General features: G+C 49.6%; 2 protein-coding genes and 1 long non-coding RNA gene across 5 annotated transcripts in view; 2 read left to right on the top strand and 1 right to left on the bottom strand.

Annotated features, from left to right (window-relative positions):
• TBC1D9B (TBC1 domain family member 9B) overlaps nt 1-7,495 on the top strand; it is a 42,606-nt gene extending 35,111 nt beyond the window's left edge. The window contains exons 18-24 of the mRNA XM_023537740.1: nt 654-894; nt 1,184-1,249; nt 2,791-2,862; nt 3,064-3,114; nt 4,585-4,647; nt 5,221-5,327; nt 6,314-7,495. Of these exons, the coding sequence (XP_023393508.1) occupies nt 654-894; nt 1,184-1,249; nt 2,791-2,862; nt 3,064-3,114; nt 4,585-4,647; nt 5,221-5,327; nt 6,314-7,000 (1,287 nt within the window). The 3' untranslated portion in view covers nt 7,001-7,495. The remainder of the gene's footprint in view (nt 1-653; nt 895-1,183; nt 1,250-2,790; nt 2,863-3,063; nt 3,115-4,584; nt 4,648-5,220; nt 5,328-6,313) is intronic.
• Nucleotides 7,496-9,254: 1,759 nt separating this feature from the next.
• On the bottom strand, nt 9,255-12,633 carry LOC111746676. 2 transcript variants are annotated; one of them, XR_002783219.1, is made up of 2 exons: nt 11,216-12,633; nt 9,255-9,846 (listed from the first exon to the last, which is right to left on the bottom strand). It is a non-coding gene; the product is annotated as an uncharacterized LOC111746676 (long non-coding RNA). The 2 variants fall into 2 exon arrangements; XR_002783220.1 differs by lacking the exon at nt 11,216-12,633 and adding an exon at nt 10,189-10,611.
• The window catches only part of MRNIP (MRN complex interacting protein), a 13,118-nt gene continuing 6,596 nt past the window's right edge, over nt 10,839-17,360 (top strand). Inside the window, exons 1-3 of one of the 2 annotated variants that reach the window (XR_002783218.1) lie at nt 10,839-11,098; nt 13,214-13,273; nt 16,667-16,755. Coding sequence is in view for 1 of the 2 variants with exons in the window: in XM_023537730.1 (XP_023393498.1) it covers nt 11,033-11,098; nt 13,214-13,273; nt 16,667-16,755 (215 nt within the window). In the remaining variant the exon portion in view is untranslated. The remainder of the gene's footprint in view (nt 11,099-13,213; nt 13,274-16,666; nt 16,756-17,360) is intronic. The other variant, XM_023537730.1, reaches the window with a different exon arrangement.

The following is a 17,360-nucleotide window of genomic DNA, read 5'->3' as shown; positions in this document are numbered from 1 at the left end:
TTCCCCACCTCAGATGTCCTCTGGACTGCTCTTCCTGCAGAGTGGCAGGACTGCAGCTCCAGGTCATCCTGTCCTCTTAGTAACCCTAGTGGCAAGAAAACTTTTCTTTCCAAGGGGTTTTAACAGAAAGCCCGGGGTTAGTCTTTGGACTGACTCCAGTTGGGGGCTGTGACAACAGGAGAGTGCCCCTGGGCCAGAACTGAGCCATTCCCCTACCCTATTGCTTGAGGGTAGGACAGGAGGGGCTTTCCAAGAAAATTTCAGGTGCTATAACAGAAGCCAGCAGGAAGGGTGCTGAAGACTGGGCACAATCAGCAAAGTCCACGCTACCTTTCCAGTCTGGTCACTTCCTACCTGCTTCCCCACAGCTGCCTCTGGTTCAGCCCCCAAAGTGGCACCGTGCTGTGGCTTTAGAATCAGAGGCAGTACTGCCCCACACCTCCCCATTCCTCACTGTGGCCTGTCCCAGTTCTGTCCCACCTCCTGCATCAGTGAATGAGGGCTGGTGGTTCCAACTCAGGAGGTCCTGTGAGAGGCTGTGTCTGGCTCAGTGCTCACTTCCAGGCCTCTGCAGCCCTGGATGGAGGAGGAGGGGACACATGGACCAGCCTGGTGATCCTAATCGCCATCTCACCAGGCTGTGCCCCCTGTAGGCCAAGCACCTGGCAAGTCAGTACTGGGGTCGTGGCCAGCCCACTGCCATGCGTCGAGACCCCAGCCTGCCCTACCTAGAGCAGTACCGCATCGACGCCACCCAGTTCCAGGAACTCTTCGGCAGCCTGACGCCCTGGGCCTGCGGCTCCCACACACCTGTGCTGGCGGGGCGCATGTTTCGGCTCCTGGACAGAAACAAGGACTCACTGATCAACTTCAAGGAGTTCGTGACAGGGATGAGTGAGTGGCTCCAGGGCCCACCGGAGCCCGGGTCCCTTGATAACGGCAGGGTCATTTTCCACTGGAGACAAGTGGGGGTCCAGTGGGGTCCTTCTCTCCCACAGCCCAGGGCTGCCCGGGGAAGGGCAAGCGCAAGAGAGAGCAGGAAGCCTGGGCTCACTCCTGGGACCCCTCCCAGAGGGAGTCAGGCTGTCAGGGGTTACCAGGACCCACTGGAAGGAGGGTGTGCCAATGAGGGCCAGCCCTGGGGTTCTTGCCAGTGTGCCTCCTCTCTGGCCTTTCTCCACAGGCGGGATGTACCACGGGGACCTGACAGACAAGTTAAAGGTGCTCTACAAGCTACACCTGCCCCCAGGTGAGTGCCTCCCTCACACTTCCAGTGAGGAGGACTCACTTGTCCAGAGCTGACCTCTAAGGCACAGGCCTCTGGGGGGCCGAGCAGAGTGGTTCCAACTCAGGAGGTCTTGTGAGAGGCTGTGTCTGGCTCAGTGCCGATGTGCTAGGGCTGAGAGCAGGGCTGTGACCTGTGACCTGAGGGGGATATGCAAGAGTGTCTCAGGGAGAGTGACTCTGCCCAGGGGCTAGGATCCCAGGGAACACAGGGCAACGCAACCGAAAAACCATGAGGGGAATGAGTGGATTCAAGTTCGAAATGGAGACCCCTTACTTTCATTAGCTTGTCCTTAAGTTTCTCAAGGGTCCCTGTTTATCCCTGGAGGGTCAGCCTGGGGACTCCTGTCTTATGGCCATGAGCAGGGACCACTCCCCTATAGCTTCTCTAAGGGGTACCTCAGCCTAGTGGGGACGCCTGACAGGTAGCATGGTGGGCCAGTTGGTCCAAAGGCAGGCCAGATCTCGTGGTTGCTAGGTTCCTTCTGTGTGGGCCAAGCTAACTGGCTCAGCAAGGGTGGCCACAAGGAGAGCTCTTCAAGCAGGGTTAGCCCCATCTTCACAGGAGGGAACTGTGACTCAGGTGAAAATTCTGACCCCAGGCACTCCTCTCTGGGGTAGAGCTGCTGGTCCCTTCTCTTGGCCACAACAGTGTCAGCAGCTGCCTGGGAGTCAGCCAAGTGATTTTTGGAATGCTAGTGCCACGCTTACCCCAGAGGCTCCTACTTCATTGGCCTGGGGCAGGGCCCAGACAGGTATTTTTAAAGATTGCTCTGTAGAGTCAGTTGGAGAGTTGTGCTCTTGACACGGGCATTCTCATGGCTGGTTTTTGCCTCTAATGTGACAAGGAATAGTGGCCTCGGGGACACCTCCAGGGAAGTTGATACCAGCCACCACTGACTGCTGAGGGAGAGGCCAGGGCTGGCAGAGCCCAGTGGGCCAGGAGCCTGCAGATGAGGGCACCCAGGGCCATCCCCACCGCTCCTGGGCCAGCTTGCTTGCCCTGCTTTGTCTAGGGCTCCAGTGGACCTTGCCGATGCCCTATCACCCCACCACGTGCCATGCACTGCACTCCCTCTGTACAAGAGGGAAAATAGGTCCCCCACAGAACCACATGGCTCCCCCAAGGACTGCTTACTGACAGAGACCGATGTCCAGGATGCATGGAGTGAGAAGAGCAAGTCCTTGTGCACAGCTGGCCCTGCGTGTATGTCGCAGGAGCATGAAGCATCCCGAAGGACCCTCTGGGCCACTCGCTGGCCTTCCAGCTGCACTGAATAGATTCTTGCCTGGGACACATGTCACGTTTTCAAAAACCATGAAGTCAAGAAAGTAGCAATAACCAGAATCCAGGTCACCGTTACCACTGTGACCACATGCCACACTGGCGGGGCTGGGAGCTGTGGGGCACGCCGTGGGGGAACCAGGCCTTTGTCGTGGGAGGGTGGCCCTGGCGAAGTCGCATTGTTTCCTCCTACCCTCACCCTCCTTCCTCTCTGAGCACAGCCCTGAACCCAGAGGAGGCCGAGTCGGCCCTGGAAGCGACCCACTATTTCACCGAGGACAGCTCCTCAGAAGGTGAGCGCTGCTAGGATGCCTGCATCCCTGGGTGGGCTGGGGAGCCAGCCTCACTGGGGTGCTCGCCGGAGAGGGTGAGGGCGCTGCCCCTCCCTCCAAATTGGTCCCTGGGGTGTTCTCACTTGTTTCTCTTGTCTCTGCCTTCCTGGACCCTGGCCTTTGCCCCCACCGCCCTCGCTTCTCCTCCGCTGTCCCTTCCAGCATCTCCTCTGGCCTCAGATCTGGATCTTTTCCTGCCCTGGGAGGCTCAAGGTCAGTCCCTGGGGAGCAGGGGCACCCCCCCCCCCTGCACTGGGCTCCGTCTAGGCCTTGGCCTCTGTCTTCCTAACAGTCCCCTGCACAGCCAATCCCCTGGAAGCTCTTGGTCCCAGGGGCACCTCCTATGTGGCTAAGTCCTGAGAGGGAACCATGTCGCTTTGGCCTGGGAGAGGTGAGGGGCAACCTTTGTGCTTGTCACGGGGATGTCGATAAGGACACACAGCACAGCAGGTATTGCACAGGCACCAGGCCATCAGCTGCATGCCACATTCATAAGAAAAAAACACAAATGCTACCAGTGCAACAGTATGAAACAGACATGGACAAATGGAGGTGGAGGAGAGTGCTAGGTGCTTTCCTTGGAAAATGTGTTTCACGTTCCACACAACTATTTCGCTGGGGAAAATATGTTTGTTGAGTACCTATTAGAAGTCATCTCTGTGCTACATTTAAAGGCCTTTGGGAGCCTCAGTCCAGGGAGATGGGGCATTCTGGTCCTGGGACTTGGCAGTTGAGCTGGTGGTGTGTAATTGTGTAACATACTCACCAAACTGACCGAAACACCACCCTGTAACTTCTCATGGGTTACAGTACAAACCAATGATGATACACCCAAAAGAAAAATTTAAAACAGCATGTATCAAGATACCCAAGGCAGTCCTGTTGCAGTGTCAGAGGCTTAATTGAACTTGACTGTGAAGCTTCAGGACCTTGATTTCAAGTATACAAACTAAAGAAGCAGATGTACCTGCTGTACTCGGAGCCTGGGCAAATCATGGGTGCTTTAGGCTTGTCCCAGGCGCTTCTGGGAGAGGCCAGGGGCTGAGGGCACAGAGTCCTGTCCTCAGACACCACATAGCCCTCAGGCAGCGGATCTCTATTCCAGGGGAGAAGCCTGAGCCCAGAGAGGTGAGCCCTTCCTCACCACCACACAGCAGTGAGGGACTCTCAGAGCCAGGTTGCTACCATTGGCCACAGGGCCCCCAACCGGCCTAACTGCCTCAGGCAGCAGGTCTGAGAGAGCTGGGCAGCCTGCTTCCCAGCAAGTTCATGGGCACTGTAGGAAGCACAGTGTGTGCCAACTCCAGTAAATACATCCCCCTAAGAAATACAGAGCTGGACTGTATTTAAAAATGCCTCCTCTGCTAGCGTGGCAGTCAGAAGTTGAGTTGGTAATTAGGAAGCCCTCAGTTTGACCTTTTCAGCAAAGACAACAAAGAAGTTCTCAGACCGTTTCTCCATAATGTGCATCGTTGTGCACATAAACACTGTGGTGAGACTTGTATTCCTTTGACAGACAGGGCATGAGGCTCCAGTAGTCATGGGGTCCCATGGAATCAGCAGGACCTGCTGCCTGGGCCAGGTCTGCCTCTGCGGGAGAGTACAGACTAGACCCCTCACAGACCTCAGTGGTTCGAGTCCTAATAGAAGAATGTTCTCTGTGTTCTTTTTCTGGTCATCCAGAAACACTACTGCAGGAAGAGCGAGAGGGAACTGGAAATGAAGACGTCCAAGAAAAAAGAGGAGGTATATATATACACACAGGCCCATCGCTGCTAGTGCTGGTAGAGACCCTGGGGTCCCGGGGTCTGAGCACCCCGTCACTTTGGGAAAGCCCCTACCGAGCAGATGGCATACGTGGCCTGACTCAGAGGCTGTCCCTGTGGAAAGGGCAGTGCTGTGCAGTGAATGCTGGCCCGTCAGCTGCCAGGGGAGGTACTTCTGCCTAAATCTTCCCATAGCTGCGAACAGCCCTGGCTGTCACCACCTCCCTCTGGGTGCCCGGCCAGTTTCTCCCACTCATGCTGTCCTCTCTCCAGTCTCCATATGGTGATTCCATCACCATCTTGGGGAAGATAGGTTGGCCCAACTTTATCAGCTTAGGTCAAACCTACTTTAGCATAACCCAGAGGGGACCTGTGAGTGTTCTGAGGTGTTCTTTCCCTCACCACCTTCCCAAATGCCAGGATATTTTCTAAAAGAGCCCAGGTAACTCCACGCTGGACAGCTCCTTGACCCCTTCATTCCCTGCTACCAGTCCCCTGCCCTCTTTCTCTCATTTGTCAGATGGAGATTAATCTTTTTTCTCCCAACTCACAGAGGAGAGGGAGACCAGCCCTCCCGACTACCGGCACTATCTTCAGATATGGGCCAAGGAAAAAGAGGTACAGAAGGAGACCATCAAGGACCTCCCCAAGATGGACCAGGTAGGTGCCACCAGAGGCTCAGCAGCTGTGGCTGAAAGTGCTGACTGAGCTGGGCCTCCCACCACGCAGCCCCTGGAGGGTGGGGATTCTCCCGCCTGCCTCTAGCCCACTAGTCAGATGGCAGTCAGGGACAGCTCCTGAGAGATAGGAGACCAGTTGCTTCAAGGCCTTGCTCAGGGTGGTGTCTCATGGTGACAACTTGCTTACTATTGATCAAGATCTGTGAACCAGAAAAGCACTAGGGAGGGTTGGCCTCTGATAAGCAGAGACTGACATGCCACCTTTTATAAGCAGATGATGGCGTGGTGCTCCTGCTTCCACCAGGCCCACTATTCGTTTGCTGGGCCTGGGTCTGGAGTCTGGTGTCTTGGCAAGGGTCTCAAGGCCAGGACTGCAGACATCCAACCACAGGCAGTTCTTGAGTTGCAGCTTGATCACGTACCTGCTCTGCCCAAGGGGACACCCTGCCTGCTGGGCGCTTTCACCTTAGGCTGGCATGGGGCACCCCATTCCCAGACCAGGAGGCCTAAACATGTGATTTCAGGGTCTGATGTCAGACCTCCTGTCCCTTCAGCTGCCCCAGGCTGCACTTGCCTTGTCACCACCCTCTAAAGAGCTTTGTCAAGGAAAAATTAAAGTCACTTTGAGTAAAACTATAGAGAGCTCAAAGTGGTTCCAAAGCACAGTGAAGAAAGCCTGTAGTCACCGGCTTTGGAGAGTCATGACGGAGATAGTCTGGCTCTGCTAACAAAATGGACATGAGACAGGCAGAGATTCCAGATCATTCTTAGTGCTGGAAGAAAGGCAGCGGGGAAAGAAAGCCCTTTCAAGGCTGTGCTACATTGCTCACATCATCGTCCCTGTCTGGACATCAGTGTCCCCATCTGTGAAGTGGGCAGGAGAAGCAAGACATAGTGACCTGAGTGCAGCCTGACTCAACCTGACCCTGGCCTCTCCCGGCCCTTTTTCTGTTTTTCCCTTAAAAGGAACAGTTCATTGAGCTGTGCAAGACGCTCTACAATGTGTTCAGTGAGGACCCCCTGGAGCAGGAGCTGTACCATGCCATTGCTGCCGTGGCCAGCCTGCTGCTGCGCATCGGAGAGCTGGGGAAGAGGTTCTCGACGCAGCCCAGCAGGAAGCCCAGGGACAGTGCCCCGAGGGAAGACGGGCAGCCAGCCCCCAGTTCCCTTCAGGACCTGGCCCAGGAGCTCCAGCCACCAGCCGCGGGCGACCCTCAGGCCAAAGCTGGCGGAGACACCCAACTTGGGAAAGCGCCTCAGGAGAGCCAGGTGGTGGGTGAAGGGGGTGGCGGCGAGGGCCAGGGCTCCCCATCCCAGCGTCTGTCTGACGATGAAACCAAAGACGACATGTCCATGTCCTCCTACTCAGTGGTCAGCACGGGCTCCCTGCAGTGTGAGGACCTGGCTGACGACACGGTACTGGTGGGTGGGGAGGCACACAGCCCCACGGCCACTGCCCGCAGGGGGGGCACTGTGGACACCGAGTGGAGCATCTCCTTTGAGCAGATCCTGGCTTCCATCCTGACGGAGTCCGTGCTGGTGAACTTCTTTGAGAAGAGGGTGGACATTGGACTCAAGATTAAGGACCAAAAGAAGATGGAGAGACAGTTTAGCTCATCCAGTGACCAGGAGCAGTCTGGGGCCTCGGGCTGAAGGCTCCACTCTGGGGCTGACCTCTCCTACCCCCTCCCTGTCATCAATTTTCTCCTTAAGGAGAAATGCCCCTCCTGTTTCCCCAGAAGCAGTGGAAAGAAGGCTGAACAGCCCAGATGGGGCCCAGGCAGAGGCCCTCCCGTCTGCCCTGCTGGCCCTCTGCCCCCGCGTCTGAGCTGGGGCCACATGCTCCACCCACAGGCACTCCTGCAGCTGCCTGCTCGGTTTTTCCTGCCACTGAGCACCAAGTAGCGGGGCCGCTTGCCTTTTGGGCTCCAGTGGTAGCTCACCAGGGGCCCCTGAGCCAGAGCTCTTGTCTGAGGGACACTGGGTGCCACACAGGTGTATTCTAAATGCTCTTTCAGCTTATCGTCCTCACCATTGACCTTAAAAGCACATCCCTCAGGTCCTGATATACATCCTTGTATTCATTTCAGTAGGCTAAAAAACCACACTGTGCTTAATGCCTTAATAAATCCCTGAAAGAACTAAGAACACGCTGTGTCCAGAGCCTCAGTGTGGCCCTCGATCCCTGCCTTGGGCTCCAGGCTTCTCCCTCAGGCTACCTTCCAGAGATTCCAGACACTTAGGCTCCCACAGGGGTGGGGGTTCAAGGCCCCCAAGGAAGATGGGGACACAGAAGGTGCTGATGCAAGCTAAGCAGGCCCTGTGCTAACATGTGACAGGGAGCCCCGAGCTCCACAGGCGTAGGCAGCCTGGGTCCAGTACAGCGGTGTGTGTTGCGCTGTTGGGTTCAGGAAGCAGCCTATGGGGCCACAGGTGACGGGCTGAGCCCATGAGAACCCTCTTGCTTTGCATCAGGAACTGATCATCAGTGTCCAGTACTTGCCAAACACACACACACACACGCACGCACGCTTGCTTCTTTACTAAGAGAGGTCTCTGTGGCTGTTGCTTTTTTAAAATTCAATAGCTTTATTGAGGCATAACTTAGCATGAAATTTGTTTAACTTAAACAACTCAGTGATTTTTAGTAAATTTATAGAATTGTGCAACCATCACCAGAATGTGATTTTAAAGTATTTTCATCACCCCAGAAAGACCTTTCCTTCCCACGTGCAGCAAATCCCTTTTCCTACCCCCAACTCTAATCTAGTTGCTGCTCTATAGAGTTTATGGCTGGTTTTAAAAATGACAATATGATTTTACCTTGTTCACAACAACTTCTGGGTCACAGTCTCAACAAATGCAACAAAACAACAAGTAAACTGAACAACTGATTTCTTTAAAAAGTCATTAATCAATGTAATTAATTTCTAGCATTTATATAAACTGACCACATGCTTTGTCAAAGTAATTTCAAAGGATTCATACTAGAAAGACTGTGTTCTTGGCCATAATTAAAGATATACATGAGAAGCCCAAACAATAATTTAAAGTCTTAAATGATTATAATCAATTAGAAAGGTTTCAATAACTTGAAGTTATTGAGATTATTCCAAAGACATTAAACAGAAGAATATAAAAGGAATCTAGACTTTCATATCATGGGGGAGGGGAAATTTCCCCCGCTTTTCCCTTTGTTCTTCTGGCTGGTCTAATAATCAAAGAGATTAACAGGCAAAAAGAACCAAATTTAATTAGAGAATATGGGGCCTCAAGACAAATTGGGCAGTTGAGATTTACATGCCACCTTGAGCTAAGGAGTGGTTAATGGTTTGGGACTTCAAAGGGCAGAAGGCAATTCACATGGAGGAGGACAAGTAAACATTTGGTAAATAAATGTTGGCTGGAACATCTTTAACAATGCAATACAGGGAGGACTTTGAGTGTCCCCCAATCTACCTACAGCAGGTAGGTCCTCCATCTAAAATCTTTAGGCAGTTCCAAGGAAGGGCAAAGGTTTTTCCTGAGTCTTCATTTCCTAACCAGCTTAAAATAACATCCCAAAGAGGCATATTTTGGGGTGGCAAACTCTGCTCCCCTTTAATATAAAAGAATGTATAAAAATATACAGTAGTGCTTTTCACCTATTTACCATTCAGGGATGATATTCAGTGCTTTACAACCAGAATAGTGTTAAAAACTTTCTAAGCCAACAGCTTTTCTAAAAGAAAGGATTTATTGAGCCAAACGCTAGCCAGCAAAGGACCAGGTTCTGGACATGTCTAAACCACCAGCAGCACAGCCAGATGGAGAGTGACATGTCCAGCCTGCTGTAATTTAATTTAGGACATCTCAGAATTATCACTTGTCAACAGTAACTTTAAATAATATATGGATAATACAAATAAAAATTTAAATATATTTTTATTCTATAAGTAAACATAATTGCATATTTTAAAACTGCTTACCAGGTGATATACCAAATCATCAAGTCATAATTCTCAAGAAAAAATACATTTATATGAATTTTAAAAGGATTACATGTTTTTTGCAGAAAAGGGAAAAATACAGAAAAGTAGAAAAAATTTTTCCTAGTGCTTAAGACTACTGCTCAGTATTTTGGTGTTTATTTTTTTCTATATCTTTCACAAAACTGAATACATACCATATCTGAAACTTTTATTCTCTTTTCATTAAGCATAAAACATTCTTTGCAAATGTCTTCTGCTCTTAGCCACAAAAACTCAAACTACGTGGAAATAAAGACTACCCAAATGAGAACAGGTACTATTTATCCAGATTTATTTAAACAAAAAAAAAAGTCAACCACCATCATTTGCATTTGGCAGAGACTCAATGGCAAGCAGAGGAAAAGGAAAGCTTTAGAGTGGAAATAAGGCTTCAGGTGTGCTTGGTGTGGGCGGCTGAGGCTGACTAACCAGAAGCAGATGCCTCGTGTGATTGATTTGGCGAGCAAAATTAGCTTTCTCCAGTTTGTCCTGAAATAGATACAAAAACAAAAAAACGAAGTCATTGACGAAGTCCTGGCTGCTGTTGAAATTGTGGTTTGGCTTCCGGACTGGTTACTACAGAGGTTGGCCTATGTGGTCTGGTCACTGTCCGTTTGTACATTGTCTCTCAAACATAATTTTTTAAAACTAATTTTTTTTTTTATAATATATGCTATTGTGCAAAATTTGGAAAATATAAAAAATGTATAAAATCATCTATAACCCTAACCCCTCCACACCTGGACATAAATAGTGCCTGGTTTTACATAATTGGAATTCTGTACATTTGTAACCCCCTTGCTTTGCAACAATATACCCAACAGCATTCACCTGCGTAATGATCCATGCCGAGTTATCGTAAGCAACCATTCTTTGGAACGTTTATTTCCATTTTTTCCTGTTACACTTCAGTGAACACTAGCGCGAAACTAATACATCTGGGCGATGCAGAATATTTTCTTAGAATAGAGGTAATGCCAGATTGCTTTCCATCATAGCTTTCCCTTTTGCCGCTCTGCCAGCCGCATCTAAGAAGGGATCCTCTCACCACATCCTTGTCAGGACTGGGCGTTTTAACTGTCTTTTGACAAGATGGTTTGTATTGTCAGGCACATGTGACTCACAAGGCGTCTTGGAGAAGCAGAGGGAACAGTGCAGGCAGAGGCCGGACCCGCAGCAGCGGCTTGAAGCCCTGCCCTTGCGACTTCAAGCCCCCCAAAGAGCCCACGAGGAAGTGCTGGCTCAGGAGTAGAAGGTAAGTGACCTGGGCTCAGACAGCGAGTCCAGGAGCGGGCAGACAAAAACCCCAAACAACGCCCGAACGGGCAGCAAGCGTAGGCGGAGCCCTGAGGTCCCAAAAAAGCCCAGCCAATCGCCTAGACGCACGGGAGGGGACCCAGCACGTGCAGGGGGCAGAGTCGAGGCGGGGCAGAGTCGAGGTAGGCCAGAGTCGAGGTGGGCCGGAGCGCAGGGCGCACGCGCATTGGGCCGTGCTGGGGACTAGCGGGCCAAGGGCCAGTAGGGAGCGGAGCCGGGGCGGGCAGGAGCGCAAGGCGCATGCGCACAAGGCGCGGTGCTGCGGAGCCGGAAGGACCCCAGCGCATGCAGGGGGCGGAGCAGAGAGCGGAGCGCATGCAGACGCGCACGCGCTCGTGAATCAGGGACCGAAGATGCCATGGCGCCGCCTCCGCAGATTCGGGTCCTGCGGTGCTGCAGCTGTCGCCTCTTTCAGGCGCACCAGGTGGGGTTGGCGTCGGCCTCCCCTCCTCCTGGCTCCGGAACCAGGCTTCTTCCCCGCGCCTTGCCCAGGCTCTGCCCCCAGAACTAGGGCGCCGTCTCGCGCGGTTGCGGGATGTACCTGGGGCCCGGACCAATCATGATGACGGTCCCGAGGACTGCGTTTCCTTGGCGTCGACTTCTCCATAACGCCGCTCTGGGCTTTCTTCGATTTTTGCTTGGTTGTTGTAAGATTCGTAGGAACCATGGATAATAGCTTTTGCGGAGGCGGCCTCGTGAATTCTTCCAAGTTGAGGATAACCTCCTTTATGAAGAGCCTACCCCCAAAAGTGCCTCTTTTTTAAATACGGGAGAGATGAGTTTTTAAACTAAGACACGCCTTGGCGCCCCCTGCTGTCATTCCTTGGCTCTGCCCCTGTTATCCGCATCGGGAGGGATTAGACCCCTGCTCTCCAAGGCGTAAAACCCGCGCCTCCAGTATTTTAAGTAGGATAATTGGTATTTTGAAAACGTATTGCTTTCCTTTCACAACAAGAAAGAATGTCACGTAACCTTTTTTTAACTGGATCGTATTCTACTGTTTGATATCACCTAACTCTGCTATCAGTGTAGCAGCTTCTGTCCCCTCCTAGTTATCTGCTAATCCGCTGTGCTCTGAAAAAGGGTAGCATCAGACTTCTTTAAAAGTCAGTGAGATGCTGAGTATGCACCTGTAAGCTTGCTGAGAACTTGTGTTATTTTAGGGCCTCAGAAACTTTTTACTTATTCCTTTTTTCGGACTGTGTTCTAGGAGTTGAGAATAAATGGAAATTATTTCCATTTTTAAATTGTTACACACACGATGTAGCACTTACTCTCATGGTTCTTTTCAGCTATGAAAAGTGATTTGAAACCAAAGGAGGGAAAGAGAGTTAACTATAATTGCAGGTCTGCTGTGTTCCAGGCAGTTTCGCACATTTAATTTCAACAACCTCTGAATTAGGTATCATTTTCATTTTACGGATGTGAGAAAACTGAAACCCAGAGAAATTAAGTGGCCTCTCCGTCAAAGAAGTGGCAGAGGCCTGTCAATTGCAAAGAGCCTGTTAAATCATAGTACCTTTCTTCACCCCCCAGAGCTAGCCACTCACCAGTTACTGTGTGTCCTTCTAGACTTATTTTTTTAATGCATTTCTTACTTATATGTCCGTAGAAAATACACAGTGCTTTATGAAGTTTGAACATAGATGCTGAGAAGTGGAATTGCTAAATCGTGGCATATACCCACTTACATTTGTAGTAGATGCAACTCATCCTCCTTAGAATTTGGGTGGTTACCTCCCCAAAGTCCTTACGATTTTTGTATTAAGATTATATTAATCATAGTAACTTTAATGAACCAATTCAGAAATATTTATGTTAAACGTGCTGTCTCATTCTATTTCTTCAAGCAACTTCGGTGCCCATCAATAACATTGTCTTTGTTGCTATAATAAATGGACTGTTTTTCTAAATAGATGTTTGCTTATATAAAGGCTGTTTTAATTTTTGAAGCTATAGTAATTTTTAAACAGCCACTATATTAGATTATCTTAGTGATTTTGGTAGTTTTTCGTTTGATTCTCCTGGGTTTTCAGGCTTTTAAAAAATCGTATCATCTATAAATAATGATAGTTTTTTTCTCTCTCCTTTCCAGTTTTCATACCTTTTATTACCTTCTCTTTTACAATTTAATTGGTTAAAATTGGTAAGTAATAGTGGGGATCCTTGGCTTGTTGTTCACTTTTGTGCCAATGCTGGTAGTGATTCTCCAGCTTTAAAACTGGGTGTAAGTTATCACGTTACAAGAGAACCCATCTAGTCAGGTTTATCAAGAATCAAAATTAAATGTTATGAAATTGTTTTTGAGAACCACACCTGGTAGAGATCTAACTTGATTTTTTTTCATGTGGGTAGCTAGTTTTCCCAGCACTGCTCATTAAGTCGTCTGTTCTTTCTTCACTTATTTTCATATGTTTGTGTTGGTTTGTTTCTGAACTCTGGATTTTTTTCCATTGATCTTTTCAGGTTATTTTTTTTCTAATCCAGTTCCACATGTTTTAATAATTTTCTAAGCTGTATTTCTGAAATTTTATTGTAGGTGAAGAAGAGTCACAAATGGACATGCAAAGCTTGTGGAGAGAAGCAGTCATTTTTGCGGGTGAGTCCCAAGAAACAGGGCATCTAATACTCATGCCAGAAAGCAGGTGGGTCCCAGCCCCACAGAAGCATGTTTCTCATAGAATCCTGGCATTTCACTTCATGGGTCAAGTTCACTAGGTATGGAGCTCCTGCTCCCCAGGCAACTATTCCTTCAGGAAGTGAAATGGACAGAGCAGGGCCTGGAATGTACCTTCACTTGTTTACTCATTTGGCAGGTATTTGTTGAGCTGGCACCTCCTAGTGCCAGCTGCAGGAAAGACTTTGGAAGGTTAGACAGTCGTCATTCTTGCCCTCACAGTGGGAGGGGAAGAGAAACTAGTTCACATACACATACTTGCACACATGCATACACATAATTTAAAACTAGACTGGGCACAAAGGAAGGAAAGTGCAGGGGCCTGCAAGAAGATGACAGAGCTCCTCAGTCACCTGCTCCAGTCCCTGATGCCACCCACCGCAGCCTCCTCACATCAGTCTCCTCCTTCAGCCTCAGGGCCTTTCCTTCTGACCTGGAAGCAGTCCAGCCTGCTCCCTGCCCAGGGCCTTTGTGCTGGTTGCGGCTCTTCTCACTGTCCTGATCAGAAGTTGTGTCAGAGTGTGTTCACATGACTCTTGTTCATCTCAGACTGTAGGTCCCATGAGAACAGAGGCATTGCCTGTTTTACTGACTGGCACCCTCAGCGCCTAGCAAAGTACCCGGCACGTGCTAAGTACCCAGTAAATACTTGCTGAGTGAACAAAGGCCAGGCCCCACATGGCCGTTCTGTTTTCCAGTTGGTGTTTTTGTTGTCAGGAACAACTCTGCAGTGCAGCTTCTTACAAATACCTCTTTCATCCCTTGACCAATTATTTCCTTAGGACAAATTTCCAGAAGTTAAATAGCTGTTTCAGAGGATATCTTTCAACCAAGGTTTTTTTAGTTGCAAATAATAGAGAAAAACAAAAAACACTCAGAATGCCTTTAGCAAAATAAAAACATGTACTGGCAAGCTAATGGGGTATCTTGTGGGGGGTCCAAGGAAGGCACTTCACCCCTGACCCCATGAAGAACCGGTTCCAAGAATGGAAAAGCTGCAGACCTTGCAAGCGCCACCTTTTCCTCCCCTTCCCCCCTCTCCTTTCCCCGTTTCTCCCATATCTTCCTCCTCTCCTCCCCTCCCTCTCTCTTCCGAGACAGTTTACAGTACACACTCCACTCACAGACCACAGAATCTCATTTCAAGCCAGCTGGACGAGCTGAGTCCCAATTATCAACCCTGGGAGAAGTAACTTGATTGGCCCTGCTAACTCAGATATCCATTTCTGGGCCAGTCAGCTGGGGGAGGGTGGGAGTGGGGACGATCAGGCCATCAGTCAGCAAGGACAGCTGCTAAGGCCTACCTCGAGACTGGGACTTGGAAGCCGGGGCTGGCAAACACCCCGCAGAGTGGCTGCTGCTTGTTTTAGGTATCTGGCGAGTATTTCTAAGTACTCCCTTGGGAGACTTTGCTGTCCTCCCACCACCTCCATGCTGTTCGGTGATATATGACTTATGGTAGACTAGGTCTCAGTAACAAATAGACACCAAAATGATGCTGATTTAACACAGTGAGAGTTGTTTCTCTTCCTCTTATAACAGTCCTAGGAGGAGTTGAGGCCAGCAGGGCAGCTGTTCTTGGCTTGGTCATTTGGGGACCCAGGCTCCTGTTGTCTTGAGGTTCTGTTATTCCCTGAGGCTTGCCTCCTGCTGCCTCCAGCCATTCACTTAAAGGGGCAAGAGCATTGAGGAGCTACCAGAAGGCTTTTAGGGGCCACACCTGGGAGTGGCTCACATTCCACTGGAAAGAATCTAGTATCATGGCCACACCTGATAGCAAGGGGAACTGGGAACTGTCCTCTAGTTTCTGCCCAGATAAGGGGAGAATGCATTTTAGTATTCAGGCAGTGGCCTCTGCCATGCAGGAGAGCCTACACCGTACTGGTTAGGCCAGATATGGGTTATCATGGGAGAGGAACTACAGGTCGTCCTATCTTTCCCTAACTTTCTGTGTCACCATTTTCCACATAAGTGATTGGTACCCCTGAGAAATGACAGGAGTAAGAAAAGATACAATAGAGTTCCTTGGTGGTTCGTGTTTTTAGAAAGCCTTTGCCTTCTTTCTGCATCCAAAGCAAGTTCTCGTTCCCATGGAAACCTGGTGTCTCGGGCCATGGGCGCCCCCACACACTCAGGCATAGACGGTATACACGTCTGCACTCAGTCTCACCAAAGCCCATGCAATGTGAGTCCACTCAAATTCCGTGCTCCTGGGACATCGAACATGCTGTATGCAATGAGGTGGCAAGGGACAGTAGACACATACGGTATATATCGCCTCTGCTCACAGACATGCTCCAATGTCCCATCAGACTTCACTTACAAAACACAAGTTCAAAAGTAAGATGGTTAAGAATTTCAAGATGGCAGCAACAGAGCAAGTCTCCTGCCGGTGAAGCTTACTCGGTCTGTAGCAGAGCCCATACTCTCGAACTTCATCTCCTGCCATCTTCCCCCCAAGGCCACTCAGCTCCGGCCATATGGCCTCCTCACTGTTCCTTTGGATGCTGGGCTCGGGGTCCCTGCACTCATTCAGGTTTCATCACCTCTGCTGAGTGGGGGCGATGTTCTTCGCTCAGGTATCTACGTGGCTTGCTTCCTCCCAGCTTCTTACTTTGTGCTCAAGTGTCACCTCAGGGATCCATTTCTTGACCACCTTAAATACCCCGTATAAAATCGTCTGCTCTGTCCGCACTCTCCCCACTCCCTGTCGTTGCCTTCCTTTCCTTGGTAGCGCTTGTCACCATCTGATAGCTGTGTAGTTCACTTATATATTTATTGTCTGTCTCTTCTCACTAGAATGTGAGCTCCACAATGACAGTGATTTTTGTCCCCTCCTATATTGTGTTGTCTTTACCTAGTCCAGGGCTTGTCACATAATAGCTGCTTAATATTTACCAAACAAACAAATGACTGCTAAATGGAAAAAAGTATCTCATTTAATTGGTATTCCTTGGATTATCAGTGAAGAGTATGTATCATTTCCTACATTTATTGCCAATTTGTGTTACTTCTGAATTTCTTATGTTCATTGACCATTTTGTGTGGGGTTTGGGTTTGAGTTCAGCTTTAATAGATAGAGTTTAGGGAGCTAGTGGGCAGCAAGGTAGACCGAAACCGTTAGCTCCTGAGACTGTTAGTTCATGAGTCACTCCAGAAACAGCAGTCAATCATTAGGATTTCTCCACCATGTGCTTCAGGCATTGTGGGCCTTGCAGAGTACAGCCTTCCCTCTCTGGGGCACATCTCTAATGGGTCTATTTCTCAGCATTCTGTCAACACTTTTTAAACTTAATATTTTTATTTGTATCTCAGACTTACGGTGAGGGCTCTGGTGCTGACTGTAGACGCCACGTCCAGAAATTAAATCTGCTGCAGGGACAGATTTCAGAGATGTCACTCAGGTACGGTGGTTTGAGAGGGGCGTGGTTCTCTTGCCTTATTTTCCTCTGGAGTGGGTGGTGGAGGTGTACAGTGGCGAAATCCCTTAGATTTCCAGGTCTTCCAATGTAGCAGTTTTTACGCTGAACAATCTTCCCACTGGAAATAATTTAAAATGCTGGCTACGATATTTTAAATGCACTGATGAGATAATGAGGAAGTAAATAACTAGTACAGGTCAAAGATGAGGCAAAAGCCAAAATCCAGAGAATAAGCACCTGGGCCCCAGGGGGGCGATTAAAACCTGGTACCTGGAGCTTCCATTGAGAAGGCTGGGAGAGCACAGGAGACAGAGACAAAGCCTTGGGCTCACTCAGTGCGGGAGGGTCAGTAGGAGACTGCAACACAAAGCTTAGTCCCCAAAGGACTACACTGTCAGTGTACAAGTGAACTACACATGCACCCTCTATGTGGCAAGAAACCAGCCTATGCTGACTTCGGCACTCACTGAAGAGGGGAACATCGCTCCAGGATTTTATAAGCACGAGGAAGCTGCCACATGTCTTTTCAGTCTTTTACATGCACTGTATGAAAAGCCTCGAAGGAAGGAAGGAAGGAACGGAGAGAG

Source organism: Pteropus vampyrus, unplaced genomic scaffold (assembly GCF_000151845.1).
Source record: "Pteropus vampyrus isolate Shadow unplaced genomic scaffold, Pvam_2.0 Scaffold197, whole genome shotgun sequence".
NCBI lineage: Eukaryota > Metazoa > Chordata > Mammalia > Chiroptera > Pteropodidae > Pteropus > Pteropus vampyrus.
This window is presented reverse-complemented; position numbering and strand designations above follow the sequence as displayed.